This window comes from Tachypleus tridentatus, chromosome 1 (assembly GCF_004210375.1).
Source record: "Tachypleus tridentatus isolate NWPU-2018 chromosome 1, ASM421037v1, whole genome shotgun sequence".
NCBI classification, from domain to species: domain Eukaryota; kingdom Metazoa; phylum Arthropoda; class Merostomata; order Xiphosura; family Limulidae; genus Tachypleus; species Tachypleus tridentatus.
The window spans coordinates 50,497,403-50,513,729 of NC_134825.1; the positions used below are offsets into that span (position 1 = coordinate 50,497,403).

Genomic DNA, 16,327 nt, shown 5'->3' on the forward strand with positions numbered 1-16,327 from the left:
AACTATGTTGCAGCATTCTATTTGTGTACAGTTAAACTGGGTTTTATGTGAAACTTAGAGGCATTTCTAATATTGCACATTTGTTTGGTTTGCTTTGATTTTCTCGTAAAACTATAGAGGGCTACCTGCACTAGCTGTTCCTAAATTTCAAGTGATACACTAAAAGTATTCTTTACCAATGAATAATAGAAGTGACTGTCACATTATAACGTCCACATAGTCGAGAAAATAGGCTTCGTGAGTCGAGTACCATAACCATCAGGCTATGCCAGACGTTAAATTTTAAGATAAATAAGAATAGATTTAAGTGAAAAGGTTTGTTTGTTTATTTTGGAATTCTGCGCAAAGCTACACGAGGGCTATCTGCGCTAGCCCTCCCTAATTTAGCAGTGTAAGACTAGAGGGAAGGCAGCTAGTCATCACCACCCACTGCCAACTCTTGGGCTACTCTTTTACTAACGAATATTGGGATTGACCGTAAAATTATAACGCTCTCACGGCTAAAAGGGCATGTTTGGGGAATTGGAACTTGTGACTCTCAAATTACGAGTCGAACGCCTTAAGTGAAAAGGATAAAAATGCTTATTATATGATTTTCTTTAAAATACGAAATCTGTAAAGAGGTGTTAAAATGCAGATACAAGGCTGTACAACTGGCTTTCTTTCTGCTCTATACTCTGCGCAGTGATCAAGCCAGAAATTTAACGTTCTAAACTGTCTAGGATGGGTTGCCCTTGAGGTGCAACAAAATCGGTAAAGAATTGATATTTGGAAATTCAATAAGCTCGTGTAACATCTAAATCAATAAAAAACTATGCCTTGTATAATTAGACTTCTAGATAAACAATTCTACTTAAATTAGCAAAAATACTTTGTTTTTGTGGTTCTTAGTATTGCATGCTTTTTAGATTTCGAATAATTATATAAAGCATTTAGTTTAAGAAACAGTAAAAATTCCGTTTTCCATTTATACACATGTTTCTTGTGAATGAAGTAATACTGTTTTACACGAGCGCAACAAAATAACAGTAGCTAGCTTATTTAGTCATACTAGGATAGCGCGTTTATTCAATGATATTGGATATCTAGTTTTCCAGTGGTATTGGAATGGGTCACCTATTCAATGATACTGAATAATTAGTTTTCCAATACTATAAAAAATGACCCCATTCCAGAAGAATGGTGGAATGTTTGCGGACTTACAATGCTAAAAACCGGGTTTCGATACCTGTGTTGGGCAGAGTACAGATAGCCCTTTGTGTATCTTTGTACTCAATTACAAACAAATAAACAACCTATGAGGACAGCTTGTATGTGTGTGTGTGTTTATGATAGAGCATGCTACAACGGTCTATTTGCTATGTCCACTGCAGGGAATCGAATCCCAGATTTTAATATTGCACTTCTGTAAAACTTACCGCTGCCCCACCGTGGGACGGATAACTAGTTTATTCAATGATATTGGAAATCTAGTTTTACCAGATAAATTAGGGGAGCTAGTTTATTCAATTATATTGTATAGTCAATTTTTTCCATTCATGACAGAATATCTAATTTATTCAATGATGTTGGATATCTATTTGACCAGTCATATTATGTTTCTAACGTATTCAATGATAACACTATGTAACACAAAAAATTTTATTCCTGGATAGTATGTGTTATTTCTTAATTGCTTATGTTGTAAAAGTACAGAAAATGATCATTATTCCCTTCAAACTTGGCTTTTGTGACCTGGATAATGAAATTTAGAAATTAACCTATTTTCTATGTAAAAACAGGAAAATTTCTCCCCTTTATCATTTAGATAAGGCATGAATAAAACAATATATCAATCAAGATTTACGTGTATTAATACTAAAGTGCTAAAAATACAAATCAATAGGTGAGGTAACCGTGATATTTTTTCTTAGAATTGTTACTTAACGTTATAAAACATGTACAGAATAGAATATACTAAATTATTCGGTTTAAAAAAGGTAAAAACCGGTAATGTAAGATGGAAGGTCGCAAACAACACTTAATGTTTCATGTCCAGCATGTCGGAAACCACTGAGATTGATTAATTTGTAACGAACTTCAATAGTTAGCGTGCCAGGCTGTGGATCTGAGGTTACACAGTTCGCGTCCTGTTATCACCACCCTTCATCCCCACCTTCAAATAAAATATATGAAAATTGCGCTCTAAACTTTAGGGTCTTCATTGCGTTATAAGAGTAGCAATTAAATCCCACTATTTGATCTGAAAATAGTAGATAAAGGGTTGGCGATGGGTGGTGTTAACTGTCTTTTCTCTAGTTACACCTTCCCACCACTGTGCCCTCCGGTGGCACAGCAGTGTCTGCGGACTTACAACGTTATAGTCTGGGTTTACCAAAAAAAAAATGCTTTTTTTGAGATTCAATTAAAATTTAATGAATTTATAGAAATCATGAACTACTTACTTCAGTAGATATTATTTGGCAGCTAATTTGTTTTAAAGCTCAAAGATACACAGTGGGCTATCTGCGAAGTTTCACTGCGGGTATCAAACCGCGAAATTAGTTTTATAAGCTCTCGAGCTTACCGCTGAACTATTGTGAGTCCATATGTGAGCTTTTCCTACCATACCAAGCGTTAAATGTAGTAAACCTGGAGTAAAGAACGTCATCACGCAAATCAACTTGTGTACATCTTTAGACTACATTTGCTATTAATCATCAGGGTGATTACAAATGTAGTTTTATTTGTTTTAATCCCACACCAAACATGCTCGCCCTTTCAGCTGTGGGGACATTATAATGTGACGGTCAATTCCACTATTTGTTGGTAAAAGAGTAGCCCAAGAGTAAGTGGTGGGTGGTGATGAGTAGCTACCTTCTCTCTAGTCTTACACTGCTAAATTAGGGAGGGCTAGCGCAGATAGCCCTCGTGTAGCTTTGCGCGAAATTCAGAACAAATCAAAATCAAATTTCTTTTAATCCAGCTAATGTTTTAAATCACATTTTCTTTAAGCACCTCATTTCATTAGGCTTAGTGCTTGTGTATATAGTTCGCTGTTCGCTTTAGTTTCATGCAGTATGTATTACTTGGTTAGACTCTTGTAGCTTTGAAAATTATATACTTCAAATAATTAAGTTGACTTGTTTTTTTCTTATTTTTATATTGTGAATAAAGTATCTAGTTTATTTTTTGATAGATTGTTTAGGTAGAGTATTCATGATGAAACTTCGTAGAATGGATGGCAACTATCTATTGTGGAGGCACAAGTGTAGAGGACGACGTTTCGAAAGTCTTCCGCCTTTCGTCTTCAAGACTATCGAAGACTTTCGAAACGCCGTCCTCTACACATGTGTCTCCACAACAGACAGTTGCCGTCCATTCTTCGAAGTTTTATCTTGTTTACTTTTTCAATAATTTTCCCCCTAAACTTTTGTCTTTTTTATCATGCTAATTTTCAACAAATAGTCAATGTAACTTTTTTTATTAGTTACCATGAAGACATCACTTATCATCTCTTTAGTCGTCTTCACGTTTCTCTGCATAACTGTTCATCATGTTCAAGGTGGATTTAAAGCTGGACTCATTCCTGGACTTCTACTAGGCGGAGCACTTGGTGGACTTAAGGGAGGCTTGGGTGGAGGTTTCTTACCACTGCCAATCCCACTTCCCATACCTTTTCCCATTGAGTAAGTCGTTTATAAATGTGATTATTAGTAGTAATATTCCTTATAAATATACAGTTTTTTTACGAGCAATAGTAAATAAAACAATGTTTAGGGTCGATAGTCTACTCCGAAGAAAAATGGATGAAAGATACCAACGTGGTGTAAACACTTTTTATATTTATTCATAATAAACGGCAAACAAAGATAATCTTCACGATTATTTACTATTTTATATGAAATAGTTCATAATTAAGGATTTGCTCACAAATTCTTATACAGTAATAACGTGTGTTGGTTTGTGGACTTCTAGATTTTGAAGTAATATGTACTTCATTGTAGTTTCCTATTCAACTTGCGAAGAGCTAGAATTATAGTTCCTATTATCGCTCACGTAATGTGTAATAAAGAATTAGAACTAAAGCTTCCATTATTGCTTAGGTAATATGTAATGCACGTGACGTTAAGGCATTAGAAGAATTTTTATTTTAAATTATGGTTTATATACATAGACGCTGCTAGTGTTATAAATTCAAATGTGGTAAAACTATAGAATTAAATCAAATAGAGATACATGTATTTGTTTTATTACTTTTATTTAGGAAAACAGTTGTGAAAAAGTATCCAATACCCATCCACTATCCAGTTCACTATCCGTATCCCTATCCATACCCAGTTTACCTCCACAGTCACAGTCATAGTCACAGTCACAGCTATGGAGGGTATGGTCATGGTGGTTATGGTGGAGGTCATGGTGGCTACGGAGGAGGTTATGGAGGCTACGGAGGAGGTCATGGAGGATACGGTGGAGGTCATGGAGGATACGGTGGAGGTTATGGAGGATACGGTGGTGGTTATGGAGGATACGGTGGTGGATACCATTGAAGTATACTTTCGCAAACTATTTGGACATTTTAGTCACCGAGTACATCGATAAACTACTAACATACAGATATGAAAGTAGATGAACACATCATTCACTGAAACAGAATAAGTATTATTTGTGTAACTGGTTAATTATTTGAAAGCGGTTTGTTAAAAACCGACCCAATTCCACTGCCATCACCTCAATCAGTTTTTAAAATGCTGGAAACATAAGAAAATGTGAAACGGTCATGATATATAAAATGAAACTCGGTATTGTTCAGATCGTGTTTATAATATCTCAGTGAATTAAAGTAAAACTTGTTGCTAGGTCTTAAAGATTATTTTTGTCACAAGTTGTATCATAAAAATCATTGGAGATGACGTCATCATGTTCCGTTTGTCGTATGTAGATCTGAAACTGACATCACAAAAATAAGATTATAATATGCTGTGGACTTTAGCACCAACATCTTGAATCTGATGTCATTAAGACAGAAGTTATTATAACAATTGTTCTCATAATGACTTCAATCTGGGTTAAGTGATGGGAAATCTTTTACTTTAACATCCAATCAAAATATAACACTGCAGGGTAGGGACAAAACAGTTAAGGTAAACATGTATTACTAATTAACAAAGCAGTCATAGCCTTACAAGTTTTTTAAAACCGAACATATTAAGAACAGGAAAAGATTTATGGGTCTTGACTGGTTTTTAACAAAATCAGTAAGATACCCATATTACATTCCTTTCCTCATGTTGAACGTTAAAAATAAAGCCGTTAATACTAAAGTTTGGGTGTAACGTACTTATAAACCCACATATGAACAGAAACAGGTTATTCATTTATCATCATGAGACTGAGGGGTAACGTTATGTAGTTGGAAAATATACAAAAATATACGTAAGTTTGTATATATATAAATATATATAGCAATTAACAGTTTATGATTACTTACGGGAAATAAAAATATTGTGTTTTGTTGTTTATTTTAATCAAATAATATGTATATACGTAGTAATATGAACGTGTGTAAAATATACTTGAGAATTATTTCAATAAAATAAGTAATATAGAAATACAAAAGCTCTGATTTATACATTCATTACTAGGTCTGTATGTTTTCTGGTAACACAGTAATGTGGTCATGATTCAGATCATAAGAGAGGTTTCTTTAAAAGACTGTTGAAATCATCTGTGTTACACAAATCCTGAAATATGTTGTTTATAAATGTTATTAGGACTAAAAGATTTCCAGACCAATGAACTTAACTTAAATAGTCACTGGTGCATAAGTCACGTTGTCTGTATTTTGTCATCCTGATTGGTTTAATCACTTTAGCCTGATTATTGTAAGCAGTTAATCATAAAAGAAGGTACTTCCCGGATATGGCTTAGCCTTAAATTGTGGTTCACATTATTAACTTTTTTGTATAGGTTTCATGTTAGACCCAACAGCCGATACATCAAGAGTCTTGCATTTTGATTGGATACTCTGACGTCCAGAAATATCTGATGCAACTTTGTTGGTACGTCATGTATACACTATCTATACGACGGTTAGCCCTAATTTAAACGACAGCAAGATATGTTTAACCTTTTCAATTATTAGTTACATTTCTTTCTGAGTTGTTTATGTAAAAACAACTTAACTATGAATAAAAACTTCCTAAAAATCAAACGACAGCATTCAAGAACACGTTAAGCTATTCCTATAAGTTGTCAGACATAATACACCTAAATCATAATGATAAAATTATTAAAGTAACCTTTGACTGACTGAATTAGTAGAGCTATATTTATAAAAATCATAATAGGCCGCTTTCTATCACTCTGAAATAACTAATTAGCGGATTTTACAATTTGCGTGTGAGTTTTCTTTGAAGCTTTCGTGAAACAAAACTTTACACGCTCGATACTGTTGAGTAAAGAAGCAACTAAAATAGTACGTATTAACAACAAGGTTATAAAAATACTGATAAAAAATAACCTTGTGTTATGAAAATAACTTTGTGTGTAAAACATATCTGAATATAAAAAAAGAAAATTACGCCATAAAAACAAATGTGTTAATAAACAACTACGTGTAATAAAAGAATTTGTATGTTATAAAAACAATGTATTATTAAAAAGAACTGTATTTTTTGTGTTACTTTCAATATTTTATACACTCTAGGCTCCATTCTATTACATGGCACACATACTTATGAAGAACTACTTATTTGGGTCACGACTGTTACGTATTATAATTTATTTCAGATGACTCTCCGATTTATTATGTTACGTATGTTAATGTATTACTATTTCAAATAACTGGAAATTTGACTTTGAATCTAGAAATTAATTAAATGTTATTATGTATTAAATTTATGATATTTGCCAACAAGACCGATGCACACACTTTTCTTTTTTTTAGCATAAATATATTTTAATATACAAACAAAAGAACAATACAGTTTATAATAACTTATTATTAATAGTTATTACAAGTGATGGTTTATATGCAAGAGTTTTACAAACTTAGAAACAATACTGAGTTTTATATGAGGTCTAGAACTGAATATTTTATCGACGATCCATTTCCACAACGAGTTAATTAATTTTGAGTTGATACTGTCACAGCTGTCTAACTAGCTGTCGTTTCTTGAATGACCTCACACCGCTTACGAGTTCACTTCTTACTGAGGAAGATATTTAACGTCCTTGTAAAAATAATAACATCCAAAGTAATTCACTAAAGTTGAACAGTTTGTAATGTTCGAAATCTATAAACGATCCTGGTCCAGTTCTATGGTTTTCCGATTAATAGGAGTATATAGCTTTCAAGGCCTTCAGCACTCTGACTGTAGCTGTCCAATAATAATTTTCTTCTGTTATTGTTTCTCGGCTTTTGTACGAATCACGCAAGTCTCTCAAAGTTTCAACAATGTTCTAGCGCGTTTTCGTAAAACAGATATTGTTGATCCATACTTTCAAAATTTTTCTACAAATTCCTAGAACAGGCGGAGCTTGCGCAATATACAGTTAAGAATATACGTCACATGAAAAAAATTACACTGAAACAAAAGTAGCTATTAAAATAAATGTACAACAGTAAATCAACACATTGAACTAATTTTAATACTCAAATATCTGAAGCAAACATAGAAGATACTACGTGAGAAAGTGAGTGAACTGCTATAAGTTTTTAAGCTTTTCACATAATAGCATATCTTACAGATCGACAAATGGTTGTTTATCTGCTCTGCTTGTTGGCAATACGTTGTACTTGACCTTCTGTCCGCATGATACTACTGAATACCATAAACTGAGATAATCTAAATGAATGCTAAGTAATGACTTGAAACAAAAGGGCAGAAATATTATAGGGTAACTATTCTTTATATGTTTGTTTTTCAATATATATCTAATAAAAGGTTAAAATAGGGAAGATGTGAAGTGGAAAATAAGGTTACCAAAGTAAATGAGAAGGAATAAAAAAAGCAAACCAACAATATTGTATACGTGAGAAAAATCTACAAAATAGTCTTAGAAATTACTATTAAAAACAATGTGTTTTTACAATGGAATAATACAGAACAGCTTTAACCTTTTCCCTTTAATTTATTCAATGTATGAAATTACTTTTTCATGTGCATCAGCATGAAGGCAATGTGCGGATGTGCGCTACCATTTGTGTGGATGGGTGGGGGTAATTTTAGACCATCGACCTCATTGGATCATTAGGTCGCTTTGCAATGTTATCAGTTGGTTATTTAGGCTTTAGGCCAATCGACTGCCAGGGTCATTAAGGCCGTGAATCTTTTCAGACTTTTCACCATTATTAAGGATGTGCTTAGCTGAAAAATGAAGTGCGCGGCACTTGATTGGTTGTGCGGCTGCACAGCTTAGAGGGAATATTGAATACAACTACAGTCAAAATAAGATTTGAATATATAGATATACATCTATTAAATATCATTTGTTTTATATATGTGCTTACGCATATCATGTGTATTGGATTCTGTTTTATCTTTCGATTTTTCTGTGTATGTATTTATTGTTAATCATAATAAGCTCCTTTAATATGCATCTTTTACTTTTCATATTAATCAATAGTTCCTCTTGTGGCTCATTGGTAAACCTCACAGTGCTAAAATTCTGGTTTTGATACCCGTGATAGACAGAGCACATTAGTATATAGCTTTGTCCTTAATAACAGAGAAAGTAATAAACAGATAACGAACAATAACCTATGAAATAAAGTTTATTACATGAAACAAGTTTTATATTTTGTGTTTATCTTTTAAAAATAACTCAGGCCGATCACAGTGTCCTAAAATAAACAGTAAATGAAAAATAAGCTAAGAAAACTAAATGTTTATCTTGAAATATTTTTTCATATAAATAAAATCTCAAGTCAAATGGTAAAATAAGTATTGACTGTTTTTTAACTTCCCGTAGAGCTACACGAAGGTCATCTGTGCTAGTCATCCCTAATTTAAGGCTGATAGACTAGACTCACTAGAGGGAAGACAGTTAGTCAACGCCACCCACTGTCAGCTTTTTTGGCTTCTCTGATCGAATATTGGAATTAGCCATCATATATAATTCCCTCACAGCTTAGGGGCGAACATGTCCTATGTGTAAATTAATTAGCTTCAAACCAAGATTATGGTTTCTTAGTAAAACCTAGGTCACCTTACACAACATATTTTATTCTGTGTTTATGTTCGGTTTCGAAATTATAAGAAGGCCAATTTTTTGAACCACGATCATATTAAAAAGCTTGTGTGCAAATAGCAGATCAGTCTCAAAAAACGTGGAGGTGGTGTTTAGAAATTAGGGAGTTAGTTTTAACATTGAAAAGTAGCTTTTTACTTATAAAAGGAAAATTATTTACAGTTTATTTTTTATAGGCAGGCCTATTAATTTAAAATAATAGCAAATATTTCTAAAACATCAAGTTTCTATGAACAGTATCTAAACTTATGAATAATAAAACCCAATATTACTGACCATGAAAACGTATAATATGAGTACTCTCATAGTATATTAACTATTTATAATGTTGAAGGATTGGATAGAGTGATATTCAAGTACTGATGCATGTTATATATTAAATAACTACCATGCCAGTGCAAACTGAAGTCTTAATTCTAGCTGCCACCTAACGTAATATTTTAGAATTTATTTGAATTTTACAGTAGGTCAGTAGGCACTGCTATCTATACGTATAGTAACTTATAGGTCTTTAAGGTATCTTATTTGCAGAAATTAGAAATAAAAAATAAAGTTAATAGTAGCTAAAAAAATAATTCGATTTCTCTCTATGTTTGTGTTTATATCTAAAAGTAGTGACACTAATCCTGTGCCTATAAATAAACCACCAAACTTTGGGCAAACCTGGAGTATTGCTATATATGTTTTAAACGCTTATATACATATATTATCATGTTTCTCAACAGATCTAGATAATCTTACATCACATTCATACTTGTTTTATATTAAGATAAATAAAAAACCAAATAGTGGTAAAATAATCCTTAGTTGTTGTTGAATACACAAAACGTAAAGTAAACAAATGAGAATTGGTGTGAAGTACAATTCCATTGGTGAATACTAATTTGAGCTAGGATGTATCGTACATATCAGTATTTTTATGAATATTGTATATTAATATTAATGGATATTTGTTCTTCACAGAAGTTAGGTTTTATTGCAACTGGAACAAGTGTCAATATGAATGTAAAAAGGGGTTAAGTTTCTGGCATTTCTTCATGGTTAACTTACCTATTTTTTACATTAGATCCCTTCATATAACTTGTTTTTTCTAAATAACGTATATATATGGCTGATTTCTTTATTATAACTTGACTGTTTTTTGCACATGTAAATTGTTTTGATCAGAATTAAGATGTTATAAAATCAATGTATGTTGAATAAATAATATTTTGTACTATTTGTATATATACTTAATATTGACAATGATAATAACTCTGATTAATTATTTCTTGTATTTCATCCTGATATAAATACTTATGTATTATTAAGCTGTTGTACGTATTTTAAAATAACTGTGGTAATAAATTATTTTTATAATTAAACATTATAGTTTCTAAATTACTCTATATAACAAATCTATTAGAAATATTTTATAACTGCCCCCCAGTCGCACAGCGGCATGTTTGCGGACTTATTACGCTAGAATCTGGGTTTCGACATCCGTGATGGGCAAAACACAGATAGCTCATTGTGTAGATTTGCGCTTAACTACAAACAAAGAAACTTTTACAAAAATGATAACTGAAATAAATGGCCTGAAGTTTATATGATGCAAATAAGTGTTACCGCTTTCACTCCAACAGAGTGTGAAGTGTAAATTGTAACAGTACCAGAAATGTAATGTTTAACATCTTATTAAATTGAAAGTTAATTTAAGACAGATAGGACGGCCTCACAGGTCAAACAACACTGTTACATTAAATTTAAATTATTTTAAAGAACAAGTAATGTTACTATATATAGTAATATATTATTATTCAAAATATTCAACCATCAACAGCAATACTGTATTATCTATAAATCAATTTGGTAAAAGGTTTTATTTTTTTCTGATATTTTAAAATAACTTAAATTAAAATAACTTTTCGTATAGTGAAACCAGTTGCACAGTTATCGTTAGAGCTTTCTAACCGAAATGCTGAATGTTTTGCCACTCATACAACAGTCTATTTTGCTAATTCGAAGATCATTCATGTTCGCCTAGCAAGTGATGTCAGAACTATTTTACTAAATGAAAAAGTTACGTTTTTTACTTACTGTAGTTTTGCTCTGAATAAAGCGACTTCACAGAATGAGCACTTTCTGTTTGGTGTCAAAACCACAGTACTTATGGCATTTCAGCAACTAAGCCAATAGGTCGACATGAAAGAGGCTAATGCTGGCCTCAAGACGAATGCAGATTGTAATAGATAGTAAAATCTCAAAAGAAAACTCTAGGTAGTCAGACCAGATCTAACCTATCTGGTCTGCTTGCTCTGCCCTCGCCTCATTCCCTAGCACAAACCAGCTCATTGAAATTCCTCCCCACTTGTACTCCTCTGGTCTAACCTCTGTTGCTAAAAAAAGAAAAATGAAAGAAAATCAAGTCGATTTCCGAGCCACTGGCTCATGACAAATGAGTAAGGACTGTTTTTTGTTGGTTTTTTCGGTTCGCCAGAAGAAACCTGTGGGCAACGCCTAGAAAGAATGTTTTACTTGGCTGTGCTATAAAAACTGAACAACAGCAGACAGATGTTAGTTCAAAACCAAGCCACACTGAGTTAGCTTTCCAAGCTGCATAATTGAGAGATTTTGCCTTTTAAAGGTGAGAAGCGCTATAAAACGAACAGTTGATCTCTACGTTCCAGTTTACTAAAAAAAAAGGAAAGGTGAGAACAGCCCTTCTAAGAACACTTAATAACTAATATTCCTTCCTAACTTTATTTCCCAAGTTTGGTTTATAAAAGCTTCGTACCGTCATCGGAACATATTAAACTTAAGAATTTGTGAAAGTTTGTCTACTTGGGTATGATGTAAAGTTTCCACAAATGATAAAATATTGTCATTCAATTCCTAGATAACTTGACAATTTATTGCTTTATGGTATTGGCTTAAAAGAAATATGTATAGGGACTTGGAACATCGAGAGAACTAACATTAACTTTTCTAGTTAAACATTATGAATAACATTAAGGTTCTAATGTTTAATGTTGGTCATCGAAGCATAATTTTTCTTGATTTTTCTAGAAAGTACAACTTCATGATGAAGAGGTGTACAGTTCTTGCAGTGACCCTCGTTTCCTGCCTTCTTCTGATTTCTTGTATTCACCAAACTGAGGGGCTTAAAAAGCTCAAGAAACTTCTACCACTTCTACTTTTGGGTGGAAGAAGTAAAAAAATTATCCCTCTTCCAATTCCAATTCCTCTACCTTTTGAGTAAGTGTTTTCAATGAAACATTTTCACTTCATTGTAGTCACTTAGATAAACTTTCTGTTGCTAATTAGCTCTTATTTTGTAATTGTTATTCATTATATGATAATACCTATCCAGAAGAGAGCTTTAACTTAACTATTATTTTTTATAGTTAATTAAGTAAACTTTTTTTATTATTTAAGAAAACAACAAGTTTATTGCATAGGTAACCATTATTGAAGAGTTTCTATGTTCTCTTGGGAAATCTCTTCAAATATTGTTCTTTTATGTTTTGATCTTTCGGTTTATTTTTTCAGAATAACTTTCTGTGTTCAGTGTTTTAGGGACTTTGATGTAGAGTATAAAACATAAGTAGCCACCTGGTGTGTTCGACATGAAAATAAACTTAATCTGCTCAACCTCAGTAAATGCAGCGCGCAGCTCCATTATGTACTGTTAGCACCCAAAAATGACATTAACTTCATTACTTTGTCCAATTAGTAAACTGGTATACAATGGTAGTAAAGAAAGTCAGATTTAAAATTGTTTATTTCGTATTTGAATTTTCCAAAATGAAATATTAAATAAATTTCTCTTTGTGTAAACTTTTTAATCAATATATTATAAAAAACATTAATAATAAGCATACATAAATATTGTAATTTAAGTGGGCACACTTGTCTGTGTTTTATATAAAAGTAAATATGCTTACAAAGTTGATTATGCTTGCCAAACAGACTTCTTTAACTTCATTGTTTTATTATAACACACAGCATAGTTTCTTCTGTTACTATCAGGTGTAGCTTTTGATAAAGTTTTTATTGGTAGATGTTTATTTTAAAATCACGTTCACATTTATGTATATTACTGTTACGTTTAGTTGATTAACTTTGTCAAACTGACTTTAATTTCATTGTTTTATTATAACGCTCAGCGTAGTTTTTTCTGTTACTATCAGATGTAGCTTTTTATAGAGATTTTATTGTAGATGTTTATTTTGAAATCACGTTCATATTTAAGTGTGTTTCCGTTACGTTTAGGTTCACATTAATTTGAAGTATATTTTGACATATGAATCTAAAAAAGGGAAAAAATAACGTTCTTAACTTTTCTTCTTTGGAAGACAAACTCACATAAAAAGTCACCCTGTTCCTGTTCCGTATCCTGTTCATGTTCCAAAGTATATTCCTCTATACGTGAAGGAGAACAGCCATGGATATGAAGACTGGGACACTGGTAGCCAAAGCTACGGCTGGTGAAATGTACCATGAGTTACTCTCATTGTTTGTAAGATTTCAAGTCAATGAATCTTCTTTTTCAGTGTACAAATACTCACTAAAACATTCTATGTATACATATTAGCAGTTTTTTTTTAAACTGTATCGTGGTTGTTGAAATACCCACTAAGGTATGTGTAGCTGTGGGAACCTTATATATATATATGTATATTTCGAACAATCTGTGAAACAAAAGCCATTGAAACGGTGTTAGTATCAGCATTTTAACTGATAAGCCTACTTTTATGTAGTTATTAGAAATATGTATGGAAACTTGGGGCTTGTTTAGTAAGTATTTATTGAATAACCACGAAGTGATATTGTTGACAAAAACATTCATATTAATTTCAAATAAATATGGCAAAAAAATAAGCTCCTATCAGTACAGAAGAAACAAGGTTTATTTAGCACAGGTTGTGTGCTTTTTTGAAGTAATGACAATTTCTAAAATGTTGCTAGTTATAGTTTTTAAAGCGCGAAATATAAATATTTTAGTGAATATATATGGTTATTTTACTTCACCTAAACCTAAAGTCAAACAATATAAATCAAGAGCCATTTCTTCATTTCTTTAACACAAGCATATATGTATGTAGGTATATATGTATATTACAGAAAACAAACGTGTGTGTTAGTGAAGACTCAGTCTTGTTGTTTACTTAAAAAATTGATTCTTTAGATGAATTAACCTCATGATACAAAATGAGGTTATTTACTCTACAGGAACCAAGCTGCTAACTATTAATACATAATACAAATACGACAATGCTTGTGAATGGTAAACTGTGTGTAACATTTAAAATAAATGGAATAAATATTTCTTTAACTTTAGTGTTTTCGTGAGGTGATTGATTCTTGCTACAAGAAACTTATATTAATAAAGGTATTTTGAAGAATATATAAAATCAATGCTACTTATCTAGTTATTTAACTTTGAAAATATTCGCCATACAAGAAGTAACTTTTATTTCTCATCATGAAAAGCAAACAGGTTTTGGTGATTTTACTTTTCTTTATGCAACCCTGGTGGTAAACAATAATTTATTAACACAAGAGTTCTGGTCTTGTTTTTCAATGTTCAATTTACTCATATAGTTTTCTAAATTTATGTAATAATAGTTAACACTACTACACAAACTGTAGTGTTTAGAATCAAAAGCATATATGAATAGCGAATTATGAGCCCTTGTCACATTACGTGTGTCTATTACAGACATGCCAAAATCATTATACATTTAAATATCTTAGCTTTCACTATTCCTCAAGCTCAATTGTAATTCATGTTATATAATGTGTGTCTATTATGAACATGCCCGAATCATTATAGTCTTAAATACCATAGCGTTCACTATTCTTGAAGCTTAAGTCTGTTCATGATAGAATATAACTAAAAGTTTCAGAGTAATTTCAATAAGTCCTGCTGTTTAATAACATTATATTCTCTCACAGCTTGCCTGCTTTAGTGACTACTGTTAACACTAGAGATCTTGGTGTGTCTTCGACTGACGCTTCATGATTTTTCACTGTATTGAAGTTGATCACCTTTCCAGTTAAATGTAACACTTTCGGTTAATTTACTTTTAAATTTCCACATATTTCCATTAAATTATTTTACACACTTAAATTGTATTGTTTATACAAATATTTAGTTATTTATCTGGTCAGCTCACTTATAAACACATAAATATATTTTTGATAGAACGTATTAAGCATTATCACGTGACTGGTTTATTATTTCCTGTCGACTACTTTAGAGATTTCTTGGAAACCTCTTCCACAATGACCTTCTTCTTTTACAATTATCTTCTTCTTCCACAGATACCTTCTTCTTCCACAGTTACCTTCTTCTTCTACAGCTACCTTCTTCTTCCACAATTACATTCTTCTTCTACAATGATCTTCTTTTTCTACAAGTACCTTCTTCTTCCACAATTACCTTCGTCTTCTACAAGTACCTTCTTCTTCCACAATTACCTTCGTCTTCTACAAGTACCTTCTTCTTCCACAATTACCTTCGTCTTCTACAAGTATCTTCTTCTTCTACAATTACTTTCTTCTTCCACAACTACCTCTTCCCTTAATTTGAATCGTGAAATGAATAAACTGTTTACACATAGATCACTGCTAATAACTTAGACTTTGATTAACGTAGTCTACCATTTGAAGCAATTGTTTTGACTTGTGTGTATGTGTATACAACCGATTTGATGCTCTATATGTTCCTACATTCTAGTTGAACGTGAGGTTGAACCAGCCAAGTAATATTTTCACATATTACTTTAGTTTATGTTACTTTAACTTACATTAACTTTAAATTAGTATTCTTTTTTTTTTACTTTTTCTTTTTACGGATTTACTCTCTTGTAGAGGATGTACTTTTGAAATTTTTTGGTATGCAGATGTATCCGTGTTAGTTTGTTTTAAATTGCAAAGCTCTACAATGATTAATCTATATGTTTATTGGGCTCTCTGTGACTCGCCAGCCGCGGTTATCGAAACCTGAATTTTAGTGCTATAGGCCCAAAGACTTACCCGCTGAGCCACCGAACGGCATTTTCATAATTGTTTATATATATTATGTTTCAATGTTGGGAACGTATGT

At 32.0% G+C, this 16,327-nt stretch overlaps 1 protein-coding gene across 1 annotated transcript; it reads left to right on the forward strand.

Moving 5' to 3' along the window:
* Positions 1-11,736: 11,736 nt before the first annotated feature.
* Positions 11,737-14,505, forward strand: LOC143249102 (uncharacterized). Its single transcript, XM_076498444.1, has 3 exons — positions 11,737-11,924; positions 12,283-12,471; positions 13,572-14,505. The coding sequence occupies exons 2-3, from the start codon at positions 12,296-12,298 to the stop codon at positions 13,705-13,707; spliced, it is 312 nt and encodes a 103-aa protein (XP_076354559.1). The 5' UTR covers positions 11,737-11,924; positions 12,283-12,295; the 3' UTR covers positions 13,708-14,505.
* Positions 14,506-16,327: the final 1,822 nt, after the last annotated feature.

Excerpts from the sequence above, each read along its gene's own strand:
- LOC143249102 (XM_076498444.1), top strand. The coding sequence starts at position 12,296 with ATGATGAAGAGGTGTACAGTTCTTGCAGTGACCCTCGTTTCCTGCCTT. Across the intron at positions 12,472-13,571 it reads CCAATTCCTCTACCTTTTGA|ACAAACTCACATAAAAAGTC; the intron begins GTAAGTGTTTTC and ends CTTCTTTGGAAG.